The 27,934-nt window shown below is 37.1% G+C and overlaps 1 protein-coding gene across 6 annotated transcripts; it reads right to left on the bottom strand.

Annotated features, from left to right (window-relative positions):
* Positions 1-27,934, bottom strand: LOC117411333 (protein SOGA3-like). Of its 6 annotated transcripts, XM_034018685.3 has the most exons (10): positions 27,856-27,934; positions 25,560-26,345; positions 24,947-25,171; positions 22,797-22,955; positions 17,742-17,813; positions 15,349-16,521; positions 12,770-13,065; positions 12,100-12,200; positions 11,388-11,438; positions 8,770-8,907 (listed from the first exon to the last, which is right to left on the bottom strand). In XM_034018685.3, exons 2-7 carry the CDS (start codon positions 26,286-26,288, stop codon positions 12,955-12,957), a joined length of 2,469 nt encoding a protein of 822 aa, XP_033874576.3. In that variant the 5' UTR covers positions 26,289-26,345; positions 27,856-27,934; the 3' UTR covers positions 8,770-8,907; positions 11,388-11,438; positions 12,100-12,200; positions 12,770-12,954. The 6 variants fall into 6 exon arrangements, with proteins under 6 accessions (XP_034777700.2, XP_033874574.3, XP_033874573.3 ...); XM_034018684.3 differs by lacking the exon at positions 12,100-12,200; XM_034018686.3 differs by lacking the exon at positions 12,100-12,200 and having other exon boundaries at positions 15,358-16,521.

Here is a 27,934-nt window from a genome sequence, read left to right as displayed (position 1 = left end):
TAAATACTGTCATTTTTATTTTTATTATCAGAAAAAAAAACACAGACAACAAAACAGGTCACTCATTACATGTTTCACTGTCAATATGTAGAACATTCGAAGTTGGCTTTGTCATTATAATGATTAACCACTCAAGATATTTAACATGGAGATTATAGATCAATTAAAATTACAATATTGGTCTATAGTTTGTCAACGATGACCTACATATGTTTGATATTCTCATAACTACATACACATGCAACAACAAACACATAAGCATGCATGTCACAATGAAACAATGTTTTGAATTTACAGAACTGTAAAATGTTGTTTTTAAATATTAAAATAAGTAAACAAATGCTAAGTAAAAACAATGTAATGTTTGTCTGATTAAAGTCAATACAGAAGTACAGAAGGCCATTGAAACACTGGAGACTTTCTATGCTTTAACTAAGCGCATAAACGTCTCTTTTACTAAAGCATACTAAAAACATTTTGTGTACACATACACAAGTTAAGCACTTAAAAGCTCAGTATAAATAACAGTCAAGTATATACAGAAGGTAAAAACTATTTTAAAAGGGAAGCTAGGCATACTTCTTGCAGTATTTGGTTTAATCTGCTTGTTAAAGAGTCCATACATAGTCTCAAAGTACTGTCTCTGAGTGGTAGGGATAGGAATGCGTCCGATTCTGTGGAGCTCTGCTTGCTGCTGGAGGGGCAGGAGTGAGTCTGCTGGCCCAGCGTGACGGGAGTCGTTGGTTTGCTGGCCGAGCAGGTCGTGAGAAACTCTTCCTAGCTAAAGAAGCTGAGGCTTCTGGGTGATTCTGGGAGACAAAGAACATAATGCACTTTGTTAGGCTTTTATCAACAGCAACAAAGTAAATGAATCCTATACTGTCACATGATATTTTTGCAAAGTTATTAAAAAGCTGATACCCATTTAGAACTATGAATGTAGGTCAACTTTCCACATTCTTAATTTCAAATAAAAATGCTTTGTTATACATTGCAGGCAGTATCTATACATAAACTTGTGAATAGATTACAAGCAGATTGTACAGTTTCACAAAAGCTGTTTAATATCAAGCCTGAATAAAAAAAATGTTAAACTGTTTTTTTTTTTTATTTCAGGTCTTAAAATTGTGTTCCCATTCTTAGAAACTCCCAAAGCTTATGTAGTATTTTTCTCATGTTCTGTTTCAGTCATCACACCCTAGTTTTTAAAACTATTAACCTGCCCCCTGCAACACTCCGACCCTAGTAAATGTAATAAATATATCATAAAGAAAAATCACGAGAACACTGTGGTATTTCTTAAATTCACTGGGGGCAGAGTGTTGCAGGGGCACAGGTCAATGTTTGCACTCTGGTGTACCTGCTGTAGACAGAACATGTGTTTGACAGTTTTGGCCACAGGGGATTTGCAAAGTAATTCTTTTAGATATTAGAAACCCATACCAAGTTGCTCTTTAAGTTTCTACACTCCTTATTAACACAAATATTGCTTGAAACTAGCAATCCGCTCAGAACATTTCTAAACCATCACAGGTTCAGTTGAACAATACATAGGAACCTCACACAATATGTATACATACTACAAGTCAAACAATCACACTGCAGTACTTAAAATATACAGCACTTAACCACCACCACCCCCCTTCCACATACACACACAGACTACTGTGTTTCCTGTCCATAACCATACACTCGTCTTCAGTAATTAATGTCACTTTTGTTATGTGCCACATTGTGTTTCCAAATGAAAAATGTGAATCGCAAACGCAAAGGAAGTAACCCAAGAGGTTACAGATGGGGTGCTTTATAGCAGGAGACAGGAAACACGCTGGGATTTAACGAGGTTCTGGAAGTGTTTTATGCAACTCAGTGTGCATTCGCTAGTTTCCTGCTTGCCAAACAATATCTAATGCACTTGATGACACCACAAAGTTGATCTCTTATCTCTGAGATAGGGCTAGCAACTGATATTGAAGGCAGTCTCAGACTTCATCTTTTGTTTTCATTTGTTTTATGGGAGATTGCTGTGTGAGGCACAATATATATTCACAGAACAACACCTCTTATAAAGACAATGAGCTCTGCTGATTTATTTTAGAACTAGTCAAACTGTGTCAACTCCTAAATTGGTAATAAAGTAATTAAGGTGACATAAACGCATTATAAAAATAAGACGTGGTTTCCTTAGAATTACAGAATTTTGACTAATATGACTATGAAGAATTGTTTTTATTCACTATATTGATGTGAGTCTGCATTTTCAGGGATGTGCTAAATATTAAATGCATTGGATAAAGTACGGACAATTTAAATGGGATACTGATAATCGGGATTTCTGCTTAAATGAGATACAACTCTAGGAGATGATTCTTCCCAATGCTATTTATGTTGTTTAATTGGGACATCACTTTGTTTAATTGGAACACAGTATTTTCACATGATGAACGGAGATTGCTTTTCAGAGCAAGACAGTTTGCTTAGCACAGTGCAGTGAGTACGTGATTACGCTGTGACTTGCGTAAACCACATTGAACTCTTGAAGAAGCAGGAGTCTCCTGTGGTTTCTCAGGATGCTGTTGTAAAGAAAGTTGCCATGTCAACATCGCAGGTGCCTCACCTTATGATAAGATGTGATTTCTTTATTTTTCATTTCATTTGAGCGATTCATTTTGTTTAGGATTTAAAAAAATCAATTGACTAGTATTTCAAAGAATTACTAAACTAACATCTGTTTAATAATACTTTACGATAATGTTCCAAAATACTTTATGATAATGAGAAAGAAAATTACATATTTACAAAATGCTGCACTTGAGGGTAATGTCTGATCCTTTTGTTTGCCTTACATGAACGTGGTTCTTCTTATATTCTGTCAGGTTGTGCGACAAGTGGAGTCTCCACAGCACATTGAAATAATGCCGAAATCAAGTGTGCCTTACATTTCCCCGATAAAGCTGAACTTTCACTAACCTCTTGTATTTCCAGCAGTACATCATTGTGCATGTTGGGCTGCCTGGAGGGAGCTGGAGACAGGCTCTGACTAGACTGGGCTTCATGTTCTATTTGGAGCATGTCTAGGTGCTCAATGAGGTTGTCTGCAAATCCAGACCTTGGGTTCTGCTGCTGACGCATGCCACATGTAGAATTCAGGCGAGAAGAACTTGAATTTTCATAGTCCCTCAAAATCTTTTCAACAACTCTGTAATTGGATCTTGAATCTGTTGGTCGTGGATAAGAAGCTAAATGGCTTGGTCTCAAGGTGTGTTCATTTGAAATAGACTTGCCATTACCATTACCGCTGCCACCCCAGACCAAATCTCTGTTTAACACTCCCTGGGCATTCAGTGCTGTACTATTTCTGTGTCTGTTAGGTATGTACTCAGAGAAAGCTGAACCTTTTCTTTGTGGATTAAAGTATTCTTTTTCATTGTCCTTCTCTGTGTAGTAACGCATGCAGCTAGGATTTGAACCACTAGGGTTAGCATTTGCACAGAGTTTTGCTAGAATTAGACTGTCCTCATCAACTTCACCACCAATGTCTGTCTGAAACAAAGTCCTATTGAATTCAGCAGTTTTCATTGCCAATGTCTCATTCTTCTTAGGTCTGCTGGATTCAGAGTACAAAGAGTGTGTGCCTGAGGTAGGACCTCCTATTTCAGCTGAGCTACAGGAAGAGTTAGATTCTCTTTTACTGTCTGTGCTTTGAAATTGACCATTTGGGAACTTGGGCTTCTCTGCTGACTTGTAGTCTGAGCTGTCATCCTTCTCAAATGACAGTATACTGACGTCTGAAAATCTTTTCTGGACAGGCTGGTAGGTCAGTAATTTGCTGCCAAATGTACTAATGTCACATGACCACCTACTGTGACAGCAGCCAATGTTGCACTTGGAATCAGCAGGCACTACATTGGTAAAGATCCCAGAATCTATGAATGTTTTCCCTTCGTTTTCCTGCAACAGTGCCCCAAACTTTTTCAAAACCAAAGGACTATTGCATTTCCTATCAGAAAAGGAATCCTGCGGCTTCCATGGTTTGCTGACTTCTGCCACAGGATGGTCCACGGCTTTTGGAGTAACTGGGTTCATCAGATACCATGACGTAGTCCTTGGAGGAACTGGTGGTGCCTCCTTCTTCATCGGTGGAAGCTTAGCTTCCATATCTGCACTGTTCACAAAGCTGTCGCTCGTGTCCATATTCATGCAGGCCCAGTTAAACCTGTTGTTCTCTTTCTCTGTCACTTTGAGGCTACCTGACCACTCTGGGTTGAACGCTGGTATTTCATTGTTTGGCTCACATCTTGGCCCAGCTTTGTTCTTTTCATTCTGTGCATCCTCGTATTCCTCCAGAACAGATATAGAATGAGTTCTGTTGCTAACAAAATGTAGGGAAAAAAATTAATTCCCTCTTCAATTTGTTATTTAAAATGTTATTTAACTTGTCATATTTGATTGCCTTATCAACTATGTTTTACAATATTAGAAATTCTTTATCATAAAATAAAATAATATTTCCATGCACTTACAGACAAAAAATATTTGGGCACATTTGTGTACAAACACCCAGATACTAATCATATTTGATAGTCTGCTACTTCCTAGGACAGTGCCTATTTTGTCCATACAGTACGTTTGAAAACAATAAAAAGTAAAAAAGATTACCTGTGGTTAGAGAGATTAGATTTCTGTCGGATTTCATCCTGGTAGCTACAGAGCTCTTCACTCACTTTTGCAATTTCCTTCAATGCCTGTGAAACACATAGAACATGTGGTATTATATTTTTCCATTGTCAGAACTCAGGAAATAAGCTCCTGTCATTAAAAACTTAACCAGCTGGTTTCTCATACCTTGATTATCACCTATCTTGGACTACCTAATGTCACCTTACATAATGTAGTCCAATATGTGCTAATTGTTGTCTGTGAAACCAGCTGCAAGTGCTAAAATACTTACTGCATTAAGAGCACTAGTGTACATCTTTTTATCATGCCCACATGTTGTATTATTATTATTATTTTGGAAGCCTGTAGTTTCTTGGAAGCTCTTGTTGTTAAAATGATTCACAAAAGCTGGATCATGTCCACCAGGTGTTGAAATAGTTATCCCTTCTAGTTTATATAGAATCCCATCTCTCTCCGGCGCATCGGTCTCTGAGATGCAGGGAAGCTTCTGTTCTGTCGTGCCATTTAGACAGCTGGATTCTGAAGTGGGTGAATGTAAATTAAGCCTCAATACTTCATCACAGGTCCCGTGCTCCTGAACATTCAAATTGCTCTCACGTCTTGCCTTCACTTCATGGTAAAGCTGCAAAAGAAAAATAAAGAAGAGAAAAACATGATACTGATGAATCGCTTTTTCCAATCTGTGGTGAAGGTGTTTAGTTGTCATTAAAAAGAATGTATGACCACAAAGCAAAAGGCTATCAATGGCTGTCTGGCTGGAAGAATGAAGGCCAGGCAGCCATTTTGTTTAGGTCTATTGTACTGAATACCTGCATTTTTTAAATTGATGAAACAAAAAGTCTCAGAAATATAAGGCATTTATTGTGTGTCTGCGATTCATGGGGGTGTCTACTTCAGTTACATTACTGCACTTGTGGCACAGAAAATCTAATACAATAAGTAGGTTACTTTGAAGTGAGCATTAAGGCTGCAGTCCCAAAATGATCCTTAATTTAACACTAAAACAAATTCACTGGAATCTGTTTGCTATATTGTTCTGTTGTGCTGTGCACGTAGTGAACTGGCTAGTTCATGATTTTATTTGAATGTTACTAAACAGCAGCAGCAGTACTCAACTGCATTTGCTGTTAGGCTTTGTTGATTGGGGAGTTCTATGCAAACGAAAAAACCTGCAACTCTAGTGAACAAATAATTGTATTTTCAAAGGAGATTGCCCAAGAGCTATTGAAAATCTGACTTAGCGATTACAACTGAAGCATTTGATGCACAGCAGTAGAACATACTGATTTCCCAATGTTTTAGGGTTAAAAGGCTCCCAATTTGCACATTCATTATATTTCTCAGATGGATTGCATACAAATGCTGCTGAAGATGTAAAATCAACCTTAGCAACTTCATACAAGCACTCCATTATCTTTTGAGTCAAATATATACAGTACACATAAATGTCTTCGAACCCTACTTGCAGTTTGTTTTCATTTTCCTTTTTCAACATATTGTTTGCTTGCCTTTGTTCTAGTTCTTGTGTATTTGTATTTTGTGCTCCAAATACATTCCTTCATTCAAAATATATAATAAAATACTGTTCCGTACAGTAGTCATTTGCTAATCATAGAAAAGCAGTCATATTCTCCAAGCACTTTCTCATAATACTGTCTGCCTTCAGCTAGAGACTTCCCAATGCATACTGCACAGTATGTGGAATTGACCAGACAAGCTCCCAGTTCTCATCACAGCCCCTTTCCTAATTTTGACCAAAATCCAATTCATGCCCTCTGGGGTCAATGACAAAAACAGAGTCACAGGCCCTTTCCAGTCCAATAATTTGATCCAACCACATCCTTAATCATAAAATTGAACCAATTAAACCTTGGTAGAGTACTTACTCATTTAGATATGCTTATTATTTATTTGCAGCAGAATTGTATTTAAAAACAGGATTTACAGATCGTATTGAAAACTTTTTAAATAGAAATCAATATCCTTTTTCTCTCTAAAGCAAAAATTTAAAAAACTCAGACAGTACCTCTTCTATCTTCCTCTGCATGTCTTTCAGCTGACTTTCCCATTCCTTTCTTTCCATGTCAAATCTCTGCAGCAGCTCTCCCTTCTCCCTCCCCCAGCCTCGCTCACTGCTCTCCAGCTGCTTCCTCAAGTCCATCGCCGCAGTGTGTGTGTCCGCCAGCAGCCTCTTCTGCTCCTCACGTTCCCTCTTCAGCGTTTCCTTCGGGTCACGGATGGTTTTCTCACAGTGGTATTTACTTGCTTTTGCTTCCAGCTTTTGTGAGAATCGTAAGGAAGTGAAAACAAAAGAAAATGTTTCCGGTGACAGAATATTTTGAAATCTATATTCATATTATTATTATTTATTTCTTAACAGACACCCTTATCCAGGGCGACTTACAATTGTTACAAGATATCACATTATTTTTACATACAATTACCCATTTATACAGTTGGGTTTTTACTGGAGCAATCTAGGTAAAGTATCTTGCTCAAGGGTACAGCAGCAGTGTCCCCCACCTGGGATTGAACCCACGATCCTCCGGTCAAGAGTCCAGAGCCCAGAGCCCTACCCACTACTCCACACTGCTGCCTCAGCATTCATCTCAAAAGAACATAATTTAGTTGAAATCAAACTGGAACTACCACTGGTTGTATCTGCAGTCTACAATGCATAAAGGTCAAAGGTCAACTGTATAAATTGATATATATATACATTTTTTATATATTTTTAAATAACTCAGTAATTGTAGATTTGTAAATAGATGTGAAATGTTTTATTTTATGTTCTTCGTTTCTAAGTTGCATTACTAATCAAGGGTTTTGAATCAATTCCTACCTCCTATTACCACTTCCTGTGCATTAGGTCTCATGGACTGATTGCAGCTAGACCACTAGAGTGAATTGAGCTACAGCACAGGAAGTTATGTTATACCAGGAAGCAGCTGCAACTTTTACCTCTATAGCTTTGTCTTTGAAATATCTGCATATTCCATATTGAAGTAAAAAACACAACGCACCCAGAGATCTTCAATGGAACAAAAGGAGCCAGTGAAAATGTTGATAGTGTAAATAAAAGGTATGAAAATTGACTTTAAGCCCTTGATTATCATTTCTTTTTAAGAACTCTATCCACAATTTAAAAAATATAATCTTAAAAATAAAACTTTAAAAGTCATCCACCTTAACCACAGCATGTAAAGTTCAATGTCAAAGGCGACTGTTTCCATGATAACCCTGAAACTGAGACTCTGCACAGACCTTACACTAATTATAGCTGGCGTGACTTCTCTGCAAATTCCTAGTGTGAAGGGTAATATGTCTTCAGGAGAACAACAGTCTCTTTTGAAGTGGTGCTGCAGATAAAACCAGATAGGTCTGTTCCTATGTTTTTATTGTCAATGTGTAAGCTGTCATTAATATTAATTTGCTGGAGCCACTATATAACCTGTGGGGGGTCCTCTGCCAGAACCACATTTTGAAATGGGAGTTATTTTCCATAATGCCCCCTCAAGCCAAAATCCACTAACTCCTATGTATGCAATTAATTAGCCGTTTTCCACTAAGCGACTGCACTGACCTAAATAACTTGGCTCTGATACAGAGTTGTTACTCTTGGAAGCATGCTTTAACTATTTACTTTAAAACAATGACAAATATGTGAATGGAATCTAAAGGGGGAAGGAAAAGAGCAGAGAACCTTCCGATGATCTTTGAAACCAGGAATTTTAATTTAAAAAAGATGGCAGCAAGTGGTGATGGCTTATATGTAACCCAGCTTTGGTAGACACATTTGAGTTAGTTTATTGCTTATACAAATCTGCTTGACTGAGGAGTGACACGCCTACCCCCTGAATTCGAAAGAGGATATTTTGACCAACAGTCTTGTTTACACTGTGAAGCTAAGTGATGGGCCTATACAACTGTATAGCGAGTCTAAAACAACACCCAGGGGTATCCATATTTGTTTGGAAATAGTTTTTATAGCAAAAAAAAAAAAAAAAAAGAAAAAACACACACACACATACGTAACTTCCACATGTAAGTCATTTTTACCAGTGCGATGCGACATTTCAGTTCTGCTCTCTCCAGCTCCCAGGCACAACGATCCCTTGTGTACAGCTGCTGTAAGTCGCTCCTTCTCGTTTCCTCTTTTTTAAGCTCCGACTGAACCTCTTCCAAAACGGACTTGAAATCCAACAAAATCCTTCTATTTTCTCCCCCCTTTAAATTAAATTGATAGAAAACAAGTTGTGTTTGTATAATAATAATAATAATAATAATAATAATAATAATAATAATAATAATAATAATAATAATATGCCTTTAAAATGTGTAATTAACGTGAAAAAATATAAAACCATTAAACAAATCACTAATACAAAGAGTGCTGTGCAATTAATGTAACAAACACAAATCCTCCTAAGGTTTGAGTAGAATGTGGTCCTTTTTAAAGCTATCTACATACATATTGTATACCGTGATTAATTCCGCATTGAAACATTTCATATAATTACTTGTATTTCAGCAATTTGTCTTAAAAGTGCTTCTTTCTCCCTAATCCATTCATCTTTCTCCTGCCCATGCCGTTTCTGCAACTCTTCACACTTTTTCTTCTCCCGCGAATGCTGCCACTGGAGCTCGTACTTGTTGGCTTGTGCTCGGATTTCTGCCTCTGACTCTGCCGCTCCTATGCCAGGTGTAGGCTCCTCGAAGAACGAACCCACATAAGCTGGAGATGCTATACTTCTGCGCGGGCTGCAGCATTGCCCCCTGCCCCTTTCTTTCTCTAAACGGGACCTTGACACAAACTCCCAGCCCTTAGCCCTGCTCACATAACCACCACCGCGTCCGTGCACATCTGACCCACTTCCAAATGCATTCCACATTTCTCAACCGCCCACTGGCAAACATTAAGTAAGTATATGCCTCGTTTTTTTATCTTTGTTTTAAATTATTATTATTATATCCGTCCTTAATTCTGAAATCCAGCAGTCACCCAAAACCAGTCATTTCTCCGGTCCCACTTAGCCTAGCTTTCCGATGCGTAACTCCTGCAGGCTGTTTTGCACTGCAAGCGTTTGTTCTTTCCATGTGACCAAGGTCAATCGGTCATTTCGGTGGAAAACTTTGATATTTAACAGATACACTTGTGTCCACTTTTAATACATGTCAAACTAATATATTTCTTAAGGATAAATAAAATAACAAAATACACCGATGGTCGAAAACATACTCCAAATAACTCTGGAATTGTAATAATTCTATCACAAACTGATTTGATGACACCCCCTTCACCGGGAGAATGTAAGGCTCCAAAAATACTAACGGTGATGTAAGACTTACGGATTATTTTTGTCCTATGAAACGGGGCACTGTTTCTTTACCCATATACTTAACTTTCAGCGTTTGAGGGGATTTGTAAATAAACAGGCAGCTATTGCTGTGCCTATAATTTAATACACGTCGCCCTAAAAAGTAATTCGAGTATATACGTTAAATATCATGGAAAAAACATTCTCTGTGATGGCTACATACACTGTAGTCTAATTTGTCTCAAATATTAATCGGTTAAACTTTAAAACACAGTTTTTACTTCTCTGTATGTTGTTTAATAAACCGGTTTACATTTGTATTTGTTACGCTTTCCAGCGGAATTCATAACAGCGTAGTCATTACCTGTAAAGAAGATTTCTGAACTTGATAATTTCCGATACAAGATGATAATAGTATATCTATCTCTGCTGAATTTGGGACCCAGCACTGATGGTCCTGAAGTCTTGGAAGCGTCTCCAGAGGGAGAGTCAGTCACCAAACCAGACAAGTGCCGAAATGATGTGAGCTTTGAAGCTTAGTTTGACCACTTCAAGAACCAGCATATTGAAAGCACTTAGGTTAGCATCCTCTCAGCAGCTGGCTTCGATTTGACTTAAACTCCCAGAGGTTGGATTTAAAGCCTCCCTCCCACCTCTTCTGTAATTCTATCTGACTGTCGTATTTTCCAGTAAACAACTCCACTTCCAAGGCATTTTTAGGCGTTATGATGAGGCAAGGTATTAAGTGGACGCCACAGTAGCCTACTGAACGTCACAATGTCAAATCCATTCCGGGTTTTCATTTCTGTGTCGCGGGATCCAAGTCACAAAGTCCCGGTTATATTTACATAATTAAAATAGGACTATTACTACAGCTATTTTGGCACTTCAAACTGCAACATCAAACGTTGTGGTGACGTGATTTTGGCAGTAGGCACGATCCTCTTACTTAACTGTTACATGTATTAGTACTGGCCATAGCAACTAAAGAATGTCTAATTATAAACACTGTTTTCGATACTAGTATGATGTTTTTTTGTCATCCCTTTAAATATGCGTGCCCTATGAAAGTCTATAATAACACTATGATCTAATGTACAGTAGAACATGTTGGTTAGCTCATACATACTAGTGTTAACATTCTCGAAATAACATACAATACCTAGCCTTTAAGCTAACGGGCTATAATATTAAATACATGATTCTTAAACTACAATTTATTTGATGGCATTTGATGGCGAGAGCCAAGTTCAAATCAGCATGAAGTTTTAACATCTACTCTCAATCTAAATCTTAAAAATACACTATCCAAAACATGCAGACTGAACGACATTTAAAATATATTATAAATGATGACGATGAGAATCTTAAATAATATGAAGTACTTACCTAATTATGCAGTACAGCACAAATTCAAGCGTGGAAGCATGCCTTTATAAACTTGGAATTTGAGTGAAGACGAGAAAAAAACAAAGACGGTATTATTAATATATATTAAACATAACACTTACAATTAAAAAGAGAACTTGCTTTTTAAAAGTTATAGGCTACGCATCAAGTCGTTTTCTACGGAGCCCGGGAGGGGACCTGAGAGAATAAAATATCTCATGCGCACGTCTTAACATATCGTGGCCACGAGATACCTATGAAATATTACGATTCTAATTTAAATGTATGAAAACATTATAAAGGTTTACTGCAGTATAGCATAATACAACTGTAGCAAAGTTTTGTAAAGCATAGAAAGCACGGTAAACCGCATTAAATGCATAGTAAAACAACGGTAAAAGCATTAGTCATTAAAACGTGCAAAATCTGAGCCGACGCTAACTCTTAACAGAATAAGGGTGTAACAGGTATGTCAGTTGTCATTGTATTGTCATTGTTCATGTATGTTATATGAAAACTGAGCAAGGGATAATGAATGTTCTTTAAACGGTTTTGTGAATTTGTATTGTTAACTTCTAATAGTTTATATTATTATTATTCTTTTTCTTTTTTTCTTGTTGCTCTGCAGCAGCCATTTTCTGGGAAACTAAGATTTTCTTTAGACTACCTATTCACTCCCCTGAGATTCTGGCTGAAGAACAAAACCACATACATAGCTTCAGTACCAGTTCTTCCACAGGCTTGGCACAAGTTCAATTCTTCACTGAGTTTCAGTACTTTCTTTTATTTTAAAGGCACCAGTGTTCTCTAGTTCTATGAAAACAAAATAAGAACAAGAGCCGGACTCTCCTGAATGTAGATTTCTAAAACACAGTCTCTTTCAAACATATTTCTAAAGGTCTTTTCTCATGCAACTTATGCAAATGTTTTTGGTTACTACTTCTATAACTTCAACACACAAAATATTTGGTGGAAAAGTGTGATGCGACGGCTTACTGCTTTAAATAGCATAGTCAGGTTTGACTACATTACAAACATAGTACCGATGTTAGTGACAGCACCTGTATTGTGTTTGTGCTTTGTTTTTTGTTTAATGAAGACATAACATGGAGGTTTCTGTATTGAAAACAATGCAAGCATAAGCAGAAACAGGAAATGGCTGTGCAATGGACCAACTAGAGGTGAGAACAAATTAAACTTCTTAGCACTACTAGAGAGACTCAATCAAGGTCACCAGCCTTTATGGACATTACTTTTCTCATTGGCTATTCACTGTCAAACACTACCAATAAGCACCTGCTCTTTATCAGTGATAAAAAAAAACAACCCAGAAACATTTAATAACATCATTGTTAGATGTTGGGTTGTTTAATACCACATACCTGTAAATGTAGTGTGTCATCCATATAAAGTTTGTAGTCTCCAGTGTTTTTCTTAAGGGTGTAATCTGACGTAGAATTGTGGCCCGTGCAGAAAATGAATTTCCTGTACTTCGTGTAACCTTAGTGAGGTGTTTAAAATAAATAAACAAACTAAAAATAACACTAAACTAATGGAGGAATGGGATTTACAATACAAAGAAAAGTGTAAACAGAAAGACCAATTTAAAAATGGTGGCATAGGAAAGGGATGAAAACAAGACAAGAATGAGAATAAGTAAAATAATAGGTTGAAACATCTGGGTAGGTAAATTACAAAACAGAAAATAATGATAAAAATGGGGAATACATTAAAGAACAGAATTAGAATGGTATACATTTACATTTAAATGTAGATTGCACAGTGCCTGTCTTGTTTTTTCATTTTTTTGAATAGACTCATCATCAGCCACTAAATCTGTATTCCAATTGGCTGCTAGAACAGTTATAACATTATAACTTTTTTAGAGAGGGACATGTGGGATCTCAGAATGCAAAGAAAAGGGACTCTGCAGGCAGTTAATTCGCTCAAAGCAATTGCTGATAAAGTATTTCTAAATTCTATCCATACCACTGTTTGAAGCTACAGTGAAAACAAAACAGGCAAGTCTTGTATTAAAAAATGTTATTCAAGAGTTGCAGCCCTCTAATTCCTTACTCTGAGTGGTTCTTAATACAAACATGTTGTTTTATACTCACATACTGTATTGTTTTTTTGTTTTGTTGGTTGGATTTTTACCCCATGATATAAAGGTAAGGGGCAGTAAAAAAATATATATTTTAAGCTACTTAATTACTATTCACCTACTGTAGGCAATGATTAAATAAAGGGCATAAATGCAGCATCATCTTAAAATCAGATACCATACAGTAGAGTTGTCAGAGCCGTGCTAAAATATCAGTTTGCAACTTTGCATAGGTCTGATGCAGGGTTTGTTTTTCTAGGTTTTGTAAAATATTTTCTTGATCAGTTTAGCTACCTACAGTAAACAGAAGACAAGCAATATCTGTTTTCTGTAGCTCATTGACAAAACACTAAACATTACAGCGTGTCTGTGTATACACACTGACTAAATTATAATGATGGTGTGGCTATCCTTACAGTGGCTTATCCCTAACTACCAGATACCAAAACTGTCCTAAAAGACAATTGCAAGTATGTTGTTCTAAAAGTTTTAATATAATATAAGTTATCTTTATTCAGTGTTTGTTTTGTTAGCTGGTACTTCTTTAAAGCTGCTCGACTGATAGCAACAGCAACGTAATTAAAACATAATCCCAGACCCTGGGCCTATAGTCTAGTCCCCCTTGCTGAAGTCCTAAATGCAGGGTGAATCTGCATTTCCATATTTCACACAGTCATCATCCTCAGCAATAGAAATCCCCATTGTTGTGGAGTTTAGCTGGGATGTGAGATGAATAGCAACACATATGCCTGCACACACTGCTTAACGAAAAGCAGGCACTGACAGGCAGTATTATATTTGGATAGTGCAGTGAGTTCTCAACCCTAGCGCTCAAGTACCCCTACTGTAAGAGTCTTAGTTTCTGTTTCAACCAGCTGCCTTTTTTAAAATGTGTATTGTCGTCTGGTGTACACAGATCAATCACTGTAGTACCGTACTGTACAGAGTCTGTCTGTTAGTGCAGTCTAATGTGCAATTCTAAGCAATAATTTATTTTTAGGTGCAGTGTACAAGGTTATAAACGTTCTAATTCCAGTAAACGTCAATGCATAATTGGGAATAACTGGGAAGTTGAAATAGTTATAGACAATTAGTCTAAGGCTACCAAGCTACTAACACTGGAGACAAGGCCCAGCCTGGGAAGCCTCTGCCTGATCAGCAGGGGTCACTGAAGCATAATAAGGTGAACTATGCCCAGCCGATTTTCCTCCCTAAACCTGTGGGACAACAAATCCGACTTATTGTTTAACAGTTAAACAATACTCCAAGTTACCTGCTTACCTTGCTGTCTTCTGTTATCATATCGACAGTTGATTATTATTATAATTTTTGTTTAAGACTGGTTTCCATACATTGCATCTAGACAATAAACTAAATCAGTGTGTATGGTTGCATAATATCTAGCAAGAGAGCAATCTGATTCACTAGCTGTATTGTGATGGTGTAGGTGAATAATTAAAACTAATATAGTGTTGTGATTGAAACAAAACATGGATTGTCTGGAATACTTGAAGTCTAGTCTTGAGAACCAGTTGAGCACTGAATTTAGTTAAGCGTTAACTACAAGGCGCTTTGAGTCTATGAGGTTGTCAGATAATTCCAAGTGGCAAAATCAGAATCTGCAGGTCTAGGTTTTTATACTGGTGATGGAGACTGTTGTTACCAAATACAATCAAATGTGTCACCTAGATATAGCTATTGTGTGACAATTGCTTTCGAATTCCCTTTTTAAGGTCCTGGATTTTCATTAAAAAGCCAGTTGTGCTGCCTCCACTCTAAATCAGTAATGCAGCAGCAACGCCATCAGTGAAAAGTCTTTGTTACACTTTCTGATACTCATAATGCATACACTTTTACCTGACTTACAGACAACGGTTCCTCAGCTCCCCTTTCGTCAGACTTGGGGACTTCTAGTCTGTCAATGAAAGTCTGAAGCTCCTTCTGAAAGGCCTTCATCTGGGCGTTGATTCTGTAGAGCAGCTCATGCTCTCGTATCCGGCTGCCATCATCTTCCTCATCCATCCTTCCAAAGAGGTCCCCGTTGGTCACGCAAATCCTGGCCTCGGTTATGATGGTGCTGGTGTCGGAAATCAGTCGGTCTATAGTCCTGCTGAGCCGCTCGGCTTCCATGCGGATGTCTATCATCTGCTGGCGGTCTTTGAAGTTTTTGGGTAAAAAACGGCCCTCGGCAGAGTAAAGGGACCTGGTAGGGGTCAGGCAGCGGATGTTGCGCACCTCTTCTGAGTCGCTCTCCCCACCAATAGGCCCCTCTCGTTTCCTGTGAGGGGGGCGTGAATCATCGTCACTTTCCCTTTTTCCTGCATCGCTCTCTGTATCACTATCCCGGGGGCTCCCGCGGATCCCCAGGTGAGAGGCCAAGTCGTAGCGCTGCATGTTAGACATCAGGACCCTGTTCTCGTACTGCAGCTGCATGACTTTACCGCTGAGTTCATTGATCTGCATTCTAGCTGCCTTCAGCTCCTCCTGGAGGGCCTCTGTCTTGGCACTGTCACTGTGCCTGGAACTCTCATGCGTCCCGGCCTTGAACTTGTACTTGTTGACCTCAGTGGTGATTTTCTTATTCTGGTCCTCCATGTCGGCCAAGTTCCTCCTCAGCAGCTCTGCTTCATCTTCAACTAGCTGCAGCTGCTGCCTTAGCTCCGAGACCTCGCTCTGTTCCCTGAAGGATGTACCAGAAGCACCGGCATGCTCATCACCTCGGAGGTCGTCGAGTTCAGCCTTTAAGCCTCTGTTCTCCACTTCCAGCTCCACGATCTTCCGGCCCAGGATGTTAGCTTCTTCCTCCACCAATCTCAGGCGCAGCTTCAGTTCTGCCTCTCTGGTGGTAGGGGGCCCTCCCGCCTCACCTTTCGGTAAAGGGCTGTCAAGATCTCCATAGAAGGAGCGGTACTTCTGCAGCTCTTGCTCCAGCCGATCTTTCTCTTTGTCGATTTTTGCCATCTTCTTCCTCATCAGTACAGCTTCCTCTTTAATAAATTGAAGCTGACACTTCAAGTCCTCACTGTCATCCTTATGAGAAAGAAAAAAACAGGTGCTATTAAGGAACCCAGATATGACACAGATCCTAGAACTCTAAAGAAGAACTTTACTTTACAAACCAGCATTTTACAATATATAGCTATAAAGAAATCAGTGCACACTACCATTCAAAATTAGTGTCATTAGTATTGTACATGTGACAACAGACGGTTGAAGCTATTTAAGCTAAATATTACAACTCTACATGATATTTACAGGCTATTACACAATAGGAAATGTATAGATAGTGGCATTAAACAATTAATATTAAACACACGAAACAACATGACAAACCTGGTACCATTAACAGAGCAAATATCCTACACGTTAATTGCTGCTGCCACACAAACCTTATGGCATTCCCTGAGAAACTATTCCCCAGCTTCCTGAAAGGTCACTGGGGTTGCACGCGATCTAGCACAGCCTGTAAGCACAGCTACTTGAACAAGATGCCTTTCCATCCCATTATGCAGATGAATAGAAGGTAAACTGAAGACTGCTGCCAAGGCTGCTTTTCGTAAACAGCAGGTTGGCAATCAGTTCAAAATGCTGCAGCAAAAACTGCCAACTAAGCTCTAAGTACTTTTCTTTCCGCAATACAACAGATATAATTAAGAACTCAAGAGTACTTAAGCCGTCCCCTCACCAGCTTTACAGAGGCAATGGAATTTTCTGCTTAATTCTCACGGTCATCATCTACTCTTTGCATCTGCAAATAGACACAGAATCCGATAGAATCATGTTTTCCAGTATCTGCACCGATTACCTTGCACAGTTCGAATCATCACAGCATCTGCACTGTTCCAATGATGGTGGGAATGAGCTGCTTGAAGGACTATCTTTAAAATTAATAGGAACCAATTTCGTATCAATTTGTGCAAAATTGTATCTAAATCTGACCATCATTTCTTGGTTAAAGTCAAAGGTCAGAGTAATACAATGGTACTGAATGGATTACACCGGAATTGGTTCATATCATTGTGGTACCATTGTACCAACGGTCCATACCACTGTTGCTCCTTACTATAATTGCTCCTTATGGCAGAAATATTACATTGTCACTAAGATCACATATTTAGGGTGCCCTAGGCAAAAGTCTTATACTGTAATTTTATTAAAAACCTTTTTTAATGCTATTCGATGAGATGAATACATTATTTATATACCTTACACTGTAACTTTCTAAAGCAAACACAGATTCCCTTCCTTACCTCTGTTGGTGTTTGAGGAGTCTTTTTCTCAAACTTCTGCAAGTCCTTGCTTCCTCTTCTTTTTAGTGACAACTAAAAATAGTAATAAAACATATATATATATATATATATATATATATATATATATATATATATATATATATATATATATATATATATATTAGTAGTATTTAAAAAATACATCTCATTAGCTTGACTAATAGAATAGATTATAATTGTATTTAAAGCTGGAGCACTGGTACCTCAACAAGGTAAGACCTGATACCATAACCCAAGGGATACTGTTTTTGTTTGTATTACCTCTGGCTAGGTTTATTTGTAGGTGTATACTTTGAATTAAGGCATTATATTGGTCCATTGCCAATTAGATGTTGGCACAACATTCTTTAGAAGGTGATTTAAAAATATATATTATTATAACCAGTAAATCTAATAGCTAACATTTTGTTGGTCTAAAATGTTCCTATATGAAGAACTCCCACATTATGGTAAAGGTGAATTCATATTTTAATGTTGGAGAAGAATATTTATTGAATGCTCCTTGCAGATAATGTAATGCTGTACTTCCAGTCAACTTCCTAAAGTAGCTTGAAGGACTTATGTAGGCATAGAAAACATGTGTCATTGGAAAAGCAGTGATTGGATAGCCAATGCTTCTGGGAGTTGGAGTTCTTTAAGAAAAAAAAGAAAAGAAATAGCAAACATTTAGAATGTTTCAGTGTTTTGTTTAGTGTTTTTCTGAAGAAATATATATATTAAAAAAATTGCAGGAAGAATCATTGTCTAAAAAAACAATGTTCAGAATTATTTTTCCTACAAGGACTCAAATTCCCAGAAGCAACTTGTGTGTCCCAGATCCGTTCCTTCTACATACAGTATGGAAAACAATACAAGATACATTTGCCAGTTTTTTGTTTATAAATGCTAAAAAAATACCATTAAAAATCAAATGCAACTTTAACATAATATGTGCTTCATTTCTATAGGAGAGTGTAAGATCTACATAGTGATGGTAATAGATTAGGGAATACATTAAGCATAGTAACTAATGATCTAAGCAGAAAAAAACTAAGAATCATGACTGGGGACACACATAACAGGATATTAAACAGATACAGAACATGGTAGATCATAGAAAGTAATTTGGTAAATGTATGAAATGAATGGCTTTTCCAAATACAAAGGAAATCTCTGACATACGGTACCAGTCTTTTTATTGGTTAGTTGATGCATGTTCTCATAATCCAGATCAGCATTATGGTGAGTCCAACATATATAGGTTATATACTTGTGTGGAAATATATACATAGGTGCCTAACCCACAGGGCAGAGGGGGCACGTGCCCACCCAGAGCTATATATTTTACAAAACTATATATATTTAGCTCTTCCCCTTTTTTTGTTTTATACTATTTTGTTATGGTTTTGTCTTTACGCAAACGTTTGTTTGACCCATAGTCCGCACTTTATTACAATAGCTAACGTTAGCAGCTTAGGCCGGAATGACTGAAACAGAAGCTGCTGGGATGTTAAGTGGAGACTACAATAAATTAGTAGTTAAATATAGGCTAGGTAGTTGTTAGTTTAGTTTGTTTTTATTCTCTATTAATTCAATTCTATTAATTGAAAAATGACAAGAGCAGTGATTAAAGAGTGGAAATCTGGACATGGGGGCAGTGACTAACCCATAGGGTCAGCGCTCCAGATAAGGTTTTAGGTCTGGGAGTAACTTACCCTCTAATTTTAACACTGAGAGAGTCAAATGTATTTTCATGGTCTAAAATGCAACATTAACTTGAAGTCATGACTAATCTCGATAAATACTGAACAATCTTTAATGGTAGTGGGGTAGGCATTAAAAAAGAGCCTTCCATTGTAACTGGAAAGTTACTTTGAACTGCTGTACAACCATGCATATGTTCTACAAGGTTTGTAGCACATTTATTTCGAGATATCACACTGACTGCAAATTAATTATCTTACTTATATTTTAACATTACATTCTTAAACTCAGTGAACATGTTTGAACTTCAGTATAAAGCCATACAGATAAATAAGGAAATGCATTAATAAGTTATAAAACAGTTTAATATTATAGGCACCTTTCTTTAGCGGTTGCCTCTGATGATGGTTCCAGTTGGATTTGTAGCTGGACTGGGGTGTTTACACTTCAACCTGTGTAGCTTTGAATTGTTCTTATTCTTACTGTGATTGGCTGCAAAGACAACAGGGCTAGCCAGAGATTGGATAATGTTTGTTGGGTTGGTTTTTCTTGGGTACAGTTTCCTAGTAACTGAAGACATTGTATTCTGGGAGATGTAGTTGTTAGTGGAAGTTTTAGGGGAGGCTAGAGGCAGACAAGCTGTGCAGGAAAATTGCTATGTATATTTTTACTCTTTAAATTTAAATTAGTGCATATTTCAGATTTTTTTAATGCATAAAAACGGCAGGTATGCAGCTTAACTGGACCACTGAATATGGTCTTCCTTGTTTAGGTTTTTCAAATTTAGTCTCTAATATGGCACATGAAATTGTAGTTAATTTTTAATTTCTAGAAAGGGAGCAAGTATAAGATTTCTTTCATAAAAATAGAGGATCCCTATGTTAGGTTTTGTTCTCTCTGTGATCTGTTTAAGAACCGGTTAAAATATAAATTCCTTGAATTGTATGAATAGCTTCAAATCAATATAATAATAATAATAATAATAATAATAATAATAATAATAATAATAATAATAATAATAATAATAATAATAATAATAATAATACTCTTTATTTTTATATAGTGCCTTTCATAGTGGACCACCATCACAAAGCACTTTACAGTTAGGCTGTGAACTTTATACAGCACAACAGCCTGTATTTTATTATAACCTAAGAGCCTGTATTTTATTATATTTTGTATTGTAATATGTAAATCTTGTGGAAGTCTTGCTCTTACTAATATGTTATTTAGTGTGTAATATTACAGATTAATAATTTTAAACTTAACTATAGAAGGGTTATAGTAGAAGTACTCCCCGGCCCCTCCCAGTATTACATGGGGGTCTTGAATTCAGAGGACTGAACACATCAAGAATGGCTCTGAAAGCTATTACTGTTCATCTGTAAAATTAACTAGGGAGCCTATTTGCAGCACTGCAGCACCTTGAAGCACATTATTAGAGCATATCTGCTGTGCCCAAAGCAATAAGATGGGCCCTGCTGAGGAGCTTATGATTCATTAAAATGCAAGCAGCAGGAAAAATAACACATGGGCTTTTCAAAACAGTGTTTGTACCTATAATAGTGATGTTTATAAAGGTGTTTCTTTGTTTCCAATTTCACACTGATGGAGGCATTGACCTAAACATTAGTCTACTTTACTAATAGCTTTACCACAATGTCATATTTGCTTAATCTCCAAACACAATAATAACACTATGTAACACATAGAAAATGGCTATTATTCCCCACAAACTTTGCTTTTGTGACCAGGACAGTGATATTTTGAAATTTACCTATTTCCAATGAGAAAACGGGCGAATTTGTGTCTTTTCGTTCACATAATGTCAGAAAAAAACAACACATGAATCCAAATTAACATGTATTTATACTAAAGTAATACAAAAATGACTACAAAAGATTTAGAAATGAGTAGTTTTTCGAGATTTACGATTATACTGTAAATCACTTTCACGAATCAGCCCCCAAATGTAGTCTCCCATCATGTTCTCGTTATACTGTCCTTGGTAGCGGCGTTCAAAGTCCAGTATATCCTGATGGAAACGCTCGCCTTGCTCCTCCGAGTACGCTCCCATGTTCTCCTTGAATTTATCAAGATGAGCATCAAGGATATGTACTTTGAGGGACATCCTACAGCCCATTGTGCCGTAGTTCTTCACCAGAGTCTCAACCAGCTCCACATAGTTTTCGGCCTTGTGATTGCCCAGGAAGCCTCGAACCACTGCGACAAAGCTGTTCCAAGCCGCTTTCTCCTTACTAGTGAGCTTCTTGGGGAATTCATTGCACTCCAGGATCTTCTTTATCTGTGGTCCGACAAAGACACCGGCTTTGACCTTTGCCTCAGACAGCTTAGGGAAGAAGTCTTGAAGGTACTTGAAGGCTGCCGACTCCTTATCTAGAGCTCTGACAAATTGTTTCATAAGGCCCAATTTGATGTGCAGTGGTGGCATCAGCACCTTCTGGGGGTCCACCAGTGGCTCCCACTTGACGTTGTTCCTCCCCACAGAGAACTCGGTCCGCTGTGGCCAGTCCCGCCTGTGGTAGTGCGCCTTGGTGTCCCTGCTGTCCCAAAGGCAAAGATAGCAGGGAAACTTGGGAAAACCGCCTTGGAGACCCATCAGGAATGCCACCATTTTGAAGTTTCCTATGATCTTGATGCCATCTCAGAAAAATGCAGATATGTATCCACTTAGGCAGCTGGAACTAAACTGAACTGGTGGGCTTAAGGCCCCTGTATTTATACTACTATTTATATTACTGGAAAGTTCTAGAAAGTTCTAGAAGTTACTGCAAGTTTACTCAGCACTGAATCTATCTGGAATGTTCTGGAAAATAGGTAAATTTCAAAATATCACTGTCCTGGTCACAAAAGCAAAGTTTGTGGGGAATAATAGCCATTTTCTATACTTTTGAGGCATAAGCAATTAGGAAATAACACTTACTACCCAGGAACCAAAAAAAAAAAAAAAAATTGTTACACGGTGTAATCCCATAATACTGTATTTCTTTCTTTTTGTTTCCTTATATAACATCAAACTTCCTACTCAAAGCTCACAATAAATATATAGACCACAATAAAACCATAAAAAAAAATGTCATGACGGAAACCATTGAAACACATTGCCATAAAATCATGATAACATCCCCAAACATCAAGGCCAGAGTAAATAAGTGTGTTTTAGTTTGAACTTAAACAAAGAAATGGAACAGCTATGTCTAATATATTTAGGCAGCTAATTCCAAAGAATTGATGCCAAACAGTCAATAGAAGGGCCACCAAAAGTAGCTTGTTTTAAATCTTGGCACAACAAAGCTGGTGTGAATTACTTACCTCTTTTGCTTTCTCCAGTTCGTTCTGCAGCGCTTGCTTGGTGATCTCCACCTCAATGAACTGCTGTCGTAGCTTTTCGTTCTCCTCTTCAGTTTTTGCTCGCTTCTCCTCTACATTCTCCAGTTCATGATGAAGTCTCACTGACACGTCTTTTGCCACCTGGCAAAACGATTCACTGTTATTTTGAGACACTTGCAAAAGCACTAAGATAATTAATTAATTTAATAATGCTGATTCATTATGAATGCTATTAAGATCACATTTTTTTATGACCACACAATATACTGTAGATTTAAATGAATATTAAATTGCAACTATTTCCATCCAATGATTATTAAGAAGCATAAAAAAAAAAATTCTGTGAGTAATAAGTCTTCGGCAGTATTTGTGGTTACTAAAGTCTTGATATAAAATATGGTTAGCACTTTGACCTGGCAACAATTACAAGTAATTACTAATTGTTATAAGAGATTGCACAATCATTCTGTATTATTTAATTATATTATCCTGTCCTTACATAAACCCTAACTTTAACTAAAACAATATCAACAGAGAAAATCACACCTCTAATGATATTTTATCAATCACATCATGATAAATAGTTTCCTTAACAAACAATGATCAAAATGTGAAATAAACATATAGGGCCAGATTTATCAAGCCTTTTATACCAAACTGCAATTTGAAAAAAATATATATTTAATTACATTAAAAAAATATTTAACTTAGAAAACACGTAATGCACAAGTCATACAATTCATTTCAGAATTCAAAGTGAGCCTACAATGTTTGTTACTAGTTAAGTAACATGAACATACATTTTTTTTCTATCAGAAATGGTGCAAATTGCATTTTGGTGTAAAGACTTTCTGGCTCATACTGTTTGCAGTTTTATTGTGTTAAAGACATTCTGTTGAAATAGGACTATTTGTGCTTCTGTGTAAAACAAAAACATTCATTAAATGTAAAGGGTGTTTCATATTATGTGTTGACTGTTACTGTAAGTTGTACAAACCCAACAACCCAGTATTAACCCAACCAACAAGAGACAATTAGAGTTGCTAATTTAGTTGCTAATGGTGATGGGAAACAAATGTATAATTAAAAGGGTTGGGGGTGAGAAGTTAGCCTTTTTTAAATGATGTAGTGGATTTATACATTACATTTGTTTTGCTGCCAAATAGAAACCACAGAATGGGTGGTGAACAATTGGAACAGGCTGCCACACAGAGTTGTTGAAGCAGAGACTGAATAGACTGGATGCTGTCATGAACAATATTGTATAACCCTCTCTGTGACCACAATGCAAGACCTTTAGCTAGCCGCCTGGAGGAAGGGCAGTCCATCTAGCTACGGATTCCCAGATGTTTTATTTCCCCTACTAACCTGGCTGGGGGGGGGGTTGTTTTTCCTCTCCTGAGTGCTAACCTATCACGCTGGCACCAAAGCGAGCGAACATAGGTGGGCCTAATGGTCTTTTCTCGTTCTGGAATTTCTTATGTTCTTATGACTTTATCTTGGTTTGGAATTCAAAGTGGATGTATTGGAGACTAAACATAAACATAGCAAAGGTAGCAATGCACTAAATATTAAATGCAATCATACTGTATGATTTCTGGATCCACCCTGACAAGTTAAAAACTGTTTTATTAAAACAAAACAAAACGTTTCTTGCTATTCTGTTTGTTTCTTTTTTTTAATGCATTAGATGGTAGGTTGATAGACTGTGTATGTACATGAATGTAAGAACGTAAGAAACATAGTGATTTTAGCAATGGGGTTGTCATGGCTATACCATAGTTTCGTTATATACCAGGGGTTTTCTGTATGTCTGACTTGTCTTTTAATGCCTCTAGATCTTGACATTGCTTTAACAGGGTTTGTAGATATTTTTAGACTGGTGTAGAGAACCAGGACAGCAACCCAGACCAGGCTCCTTAAAAACGTTTTTAATATGAAACTTGATAGTTTCCCCTTTCTCTTTCTCTAAAAGTAAAGCCAATAAAATGTTTTTCTCTTTCTTCAGCACTGTGTTAATCTGTAAAAGCCTGGCAAATTAGCTGCCTAATTTTAAATCATAAGAAAACAACAACAACAACAAAAAGTGTTGATAAATCAAACCACATGCTGGGTTTGTTGGTCAACTTTACCTTAAGGTCTTGCTCCAGACTTCTCACCAGCTCGGTGTCTATCTCACCGGTCTCCGCGTATCTCAGTCGCTTCCTCTCGGCCTTCCGCAGGCGGTACTGCAATATTCGACAGTTTTTGTTGGCTCTCTCCAGTTCCCGACGCATATCCTGCAGCTGGCAAGCATCTTCCTCGTAAAAACTGTCCCTCATCTCATCCATTTCCGTCCGCATCTCGTCAATTTCGATCTATTTCAAGGTGAAAACAGGAGTAGCTACGTTTAATTCGACCTACAGTTTATAAGCCCATATATTGGTACTAAATATCTACCCAAACCACTATAATAAACAGGTTTTAAGAAATAAAACGATCGCAGTCATTATTCTCGAAAAAATAAAACACCATAATAAACTACGCTTCAAATTAAACAAAATCAAACAAAATCAAATATATAATTATCCAATAAGAAATACATAAATTTGTGCATTGTCATTGCCCAGTCGCAACTACAATAATAATAATAATAATAATAATAATAATAATAATAATAATAATAATAATAATAATAATAATAATAATAGCTGATATAATATACCCTGGGAAAACTGCTTTACACAACACATGATAAATTCATACCTTGAAATCTTCATTTTCTTCTATGAGTCGCTCTATTTCATTTTGTAGGTTCTGATCTTGTTGTGTCATATTTTCCGTATTGATCTCTTCAGCAGGCACCGCCGATTGCGAGTCTGTTTCTTGGGTATTTGCTGTTTTGGTATGCATTTTACCACCTTTCTTTAGCTTTTTGTTGATGTGAAACTGGATTAATTCAGACTGCAGACATCCTTCTTTCCAAAACCCGGCCCCGCAGCCGACAGAAGTCTTACTATTCTGCTTGTTGCTAGTGGACGCTTCGCCCCCGCCCTTCTGTTGGTTTTTCAGTTTCCCTTTCGACGATTTGGACGTAGTGTCGGACTGGTCAGAAACGAGTTGATAATAATCCACTTTTATCGATGTTATATCTGTGCTCCGGGTTTCGGGTCCTTGGCTGTTTTTCTCCTCGGTTTTCTTAGCTGCTTCCGCCCTGTACGCATTTGAAGCGTTCGTTTCAGCACCACCCGGATGAACAGCGACCGCACCTCTAGTTCGCTGTTTATCTTTGCTGTTAGCTACGGATCCCTTGACAGAACCGCGGGTATGTTTCAGGCCCTGTTTGGGAGCATTGCTTTTGGCAGATGCTGAGGTTTTAGAGGCTAATCTGGTGGTAACATCGCTGAATCTAGCCGGAGACGAAGCCGGCTGTTGTTTTCTGTTGCTATTGTCTGACTGTCGAGAATCAGCAGCGCCGCTTGCGGCAGGGTTCATGATGTCATCTGAGAACACTCAGTATTTGCAAATCATCCATTCCCTGTATCTCACCATCTGAAACAAAACCAACTCCTTTAAATTCCAATTTAAATATTAAATAGATAAATATGTCAGTGCGTTATCATACTTGTATGAGTCATGTATGAGCACTTCGTTCAATAAGCTATCTGTGTAGAAAAAAAAAGTTGTTTTTTTTTTTAAAACTGACATATAATGTTAGCTGTAGGTTAAGACTCAATTGGTAACATATTTGTAAAACAATTTTTAAAGAGTACAACGAGGCACCTCCCTACTGTATATCGAAATTATGTAGTGTAACATTATTTAAAGTACAACAAATATCGCTTTATTTTCTTAATTTAAGTGAAACAATTTGTGGACATAAATCATATTCAATGTTTACGCCTATAACTTGTGTTGATGGTTTTGTATGCACAAACTTCTCTAGACTGTTGCTAAATAAACATACATCAGTCTAGAATGTTATCTAGCTTCATTAGGGGTGCTAAGCAAGGTTTTAAAGTAAATTTGCTTACACCTTAAAAAGCAATATTATCACTGGCCCCTCTTGTTCTGTAGAATATATTTAGGTTCTTTGCTTGCATTCTATAATTCAATATTTATATAAACATTGAAACCGAAAAGTTCCTGCTGTTTCATGATACCTTATCACTTCCTGTGGTGTAGTTCAAATTCCATCCAATAGTCTAGCTGCAATCAAAACACGTAACCAAAATCAAAGCTGCCAAGATGCATCAGTTTATGTATAGAATTTTATTTGAAATATTTTCATATTCAGAATTAATGTAATATATATATATATATATATATATATATATATATATATATATATATATATATATATATATATATATATATAAATGAATAATAAACTTGTATTTGATTATTATTATTATATCTTGTCAGAATAGAAGGATTGATCTGGGGGGACAGGTGTGAAGAAAGGCTTGGCGAAAATAAACACAACATCATACAATAGGAATTAATAACACAAGTCCTGACCTTCTTGTCGGTGTTTATACAAACGTATGCCCTTATCTAATTAATGATAGTCGCCATTACCGATTAGCACCATACGTCGTGTGCTTTAGACACAGATTAGATGTTCATTTTCATAACCCCGTCTGCTCTGACAGGTTCCTACTTTCTGTTATCCCAATTTGGGTGATGTCCTTTATTACTGTATTACTATATATATATATATATATATATATATATATATATATATATATATATATATATATATATATAGTTATAGAGTCCACGTGCTTATCAATAAGGTTATTCGTTTGTTTAGAAAAGCCCGGTGACGACTGGTAATTTTCATCAATAATAAAATTACAATCGATCACAGTCAAGCATGCATTAATGCCACATACTTTATGTTTAAAAAACTGGGGGTGAACGTTTAACTTGCAATTTAAAATAACCTTGGCTACTTTCTCATACATACTTACATTTACGTCACGTTTGTAGCGATGATTAATACGATTAATATTAATTTTTAATATGTGTTATTACATTTTTTAATACGATTACTTACCCGTTTGCTCCAAGTACTGTTCTGACAGGATGTAGAGAAGATGCTGATACAAGGTACCAGGCGCTGCGTGGCCACAAAC

Source organism: Acipenser ruthenus, chromosome 6, assembly GCF_902713425.1.
Source record: "Acipenser ruthenus chromosome 6, fAciRut3.2 maternal haplotype, whole genome shotgun sequence".
Classification (NCBI taxonomy): Eukaryota; Metazoa; Chordata; class Actinopteri; order Acipenseriformes; family Acipenseridae; genus Acipenser; species Acipenser ruthenus.
Note: the sequence above shows the minus strand (reverse complement) of the source record. Positions and strands in the feature narration are given on the sequence as shown.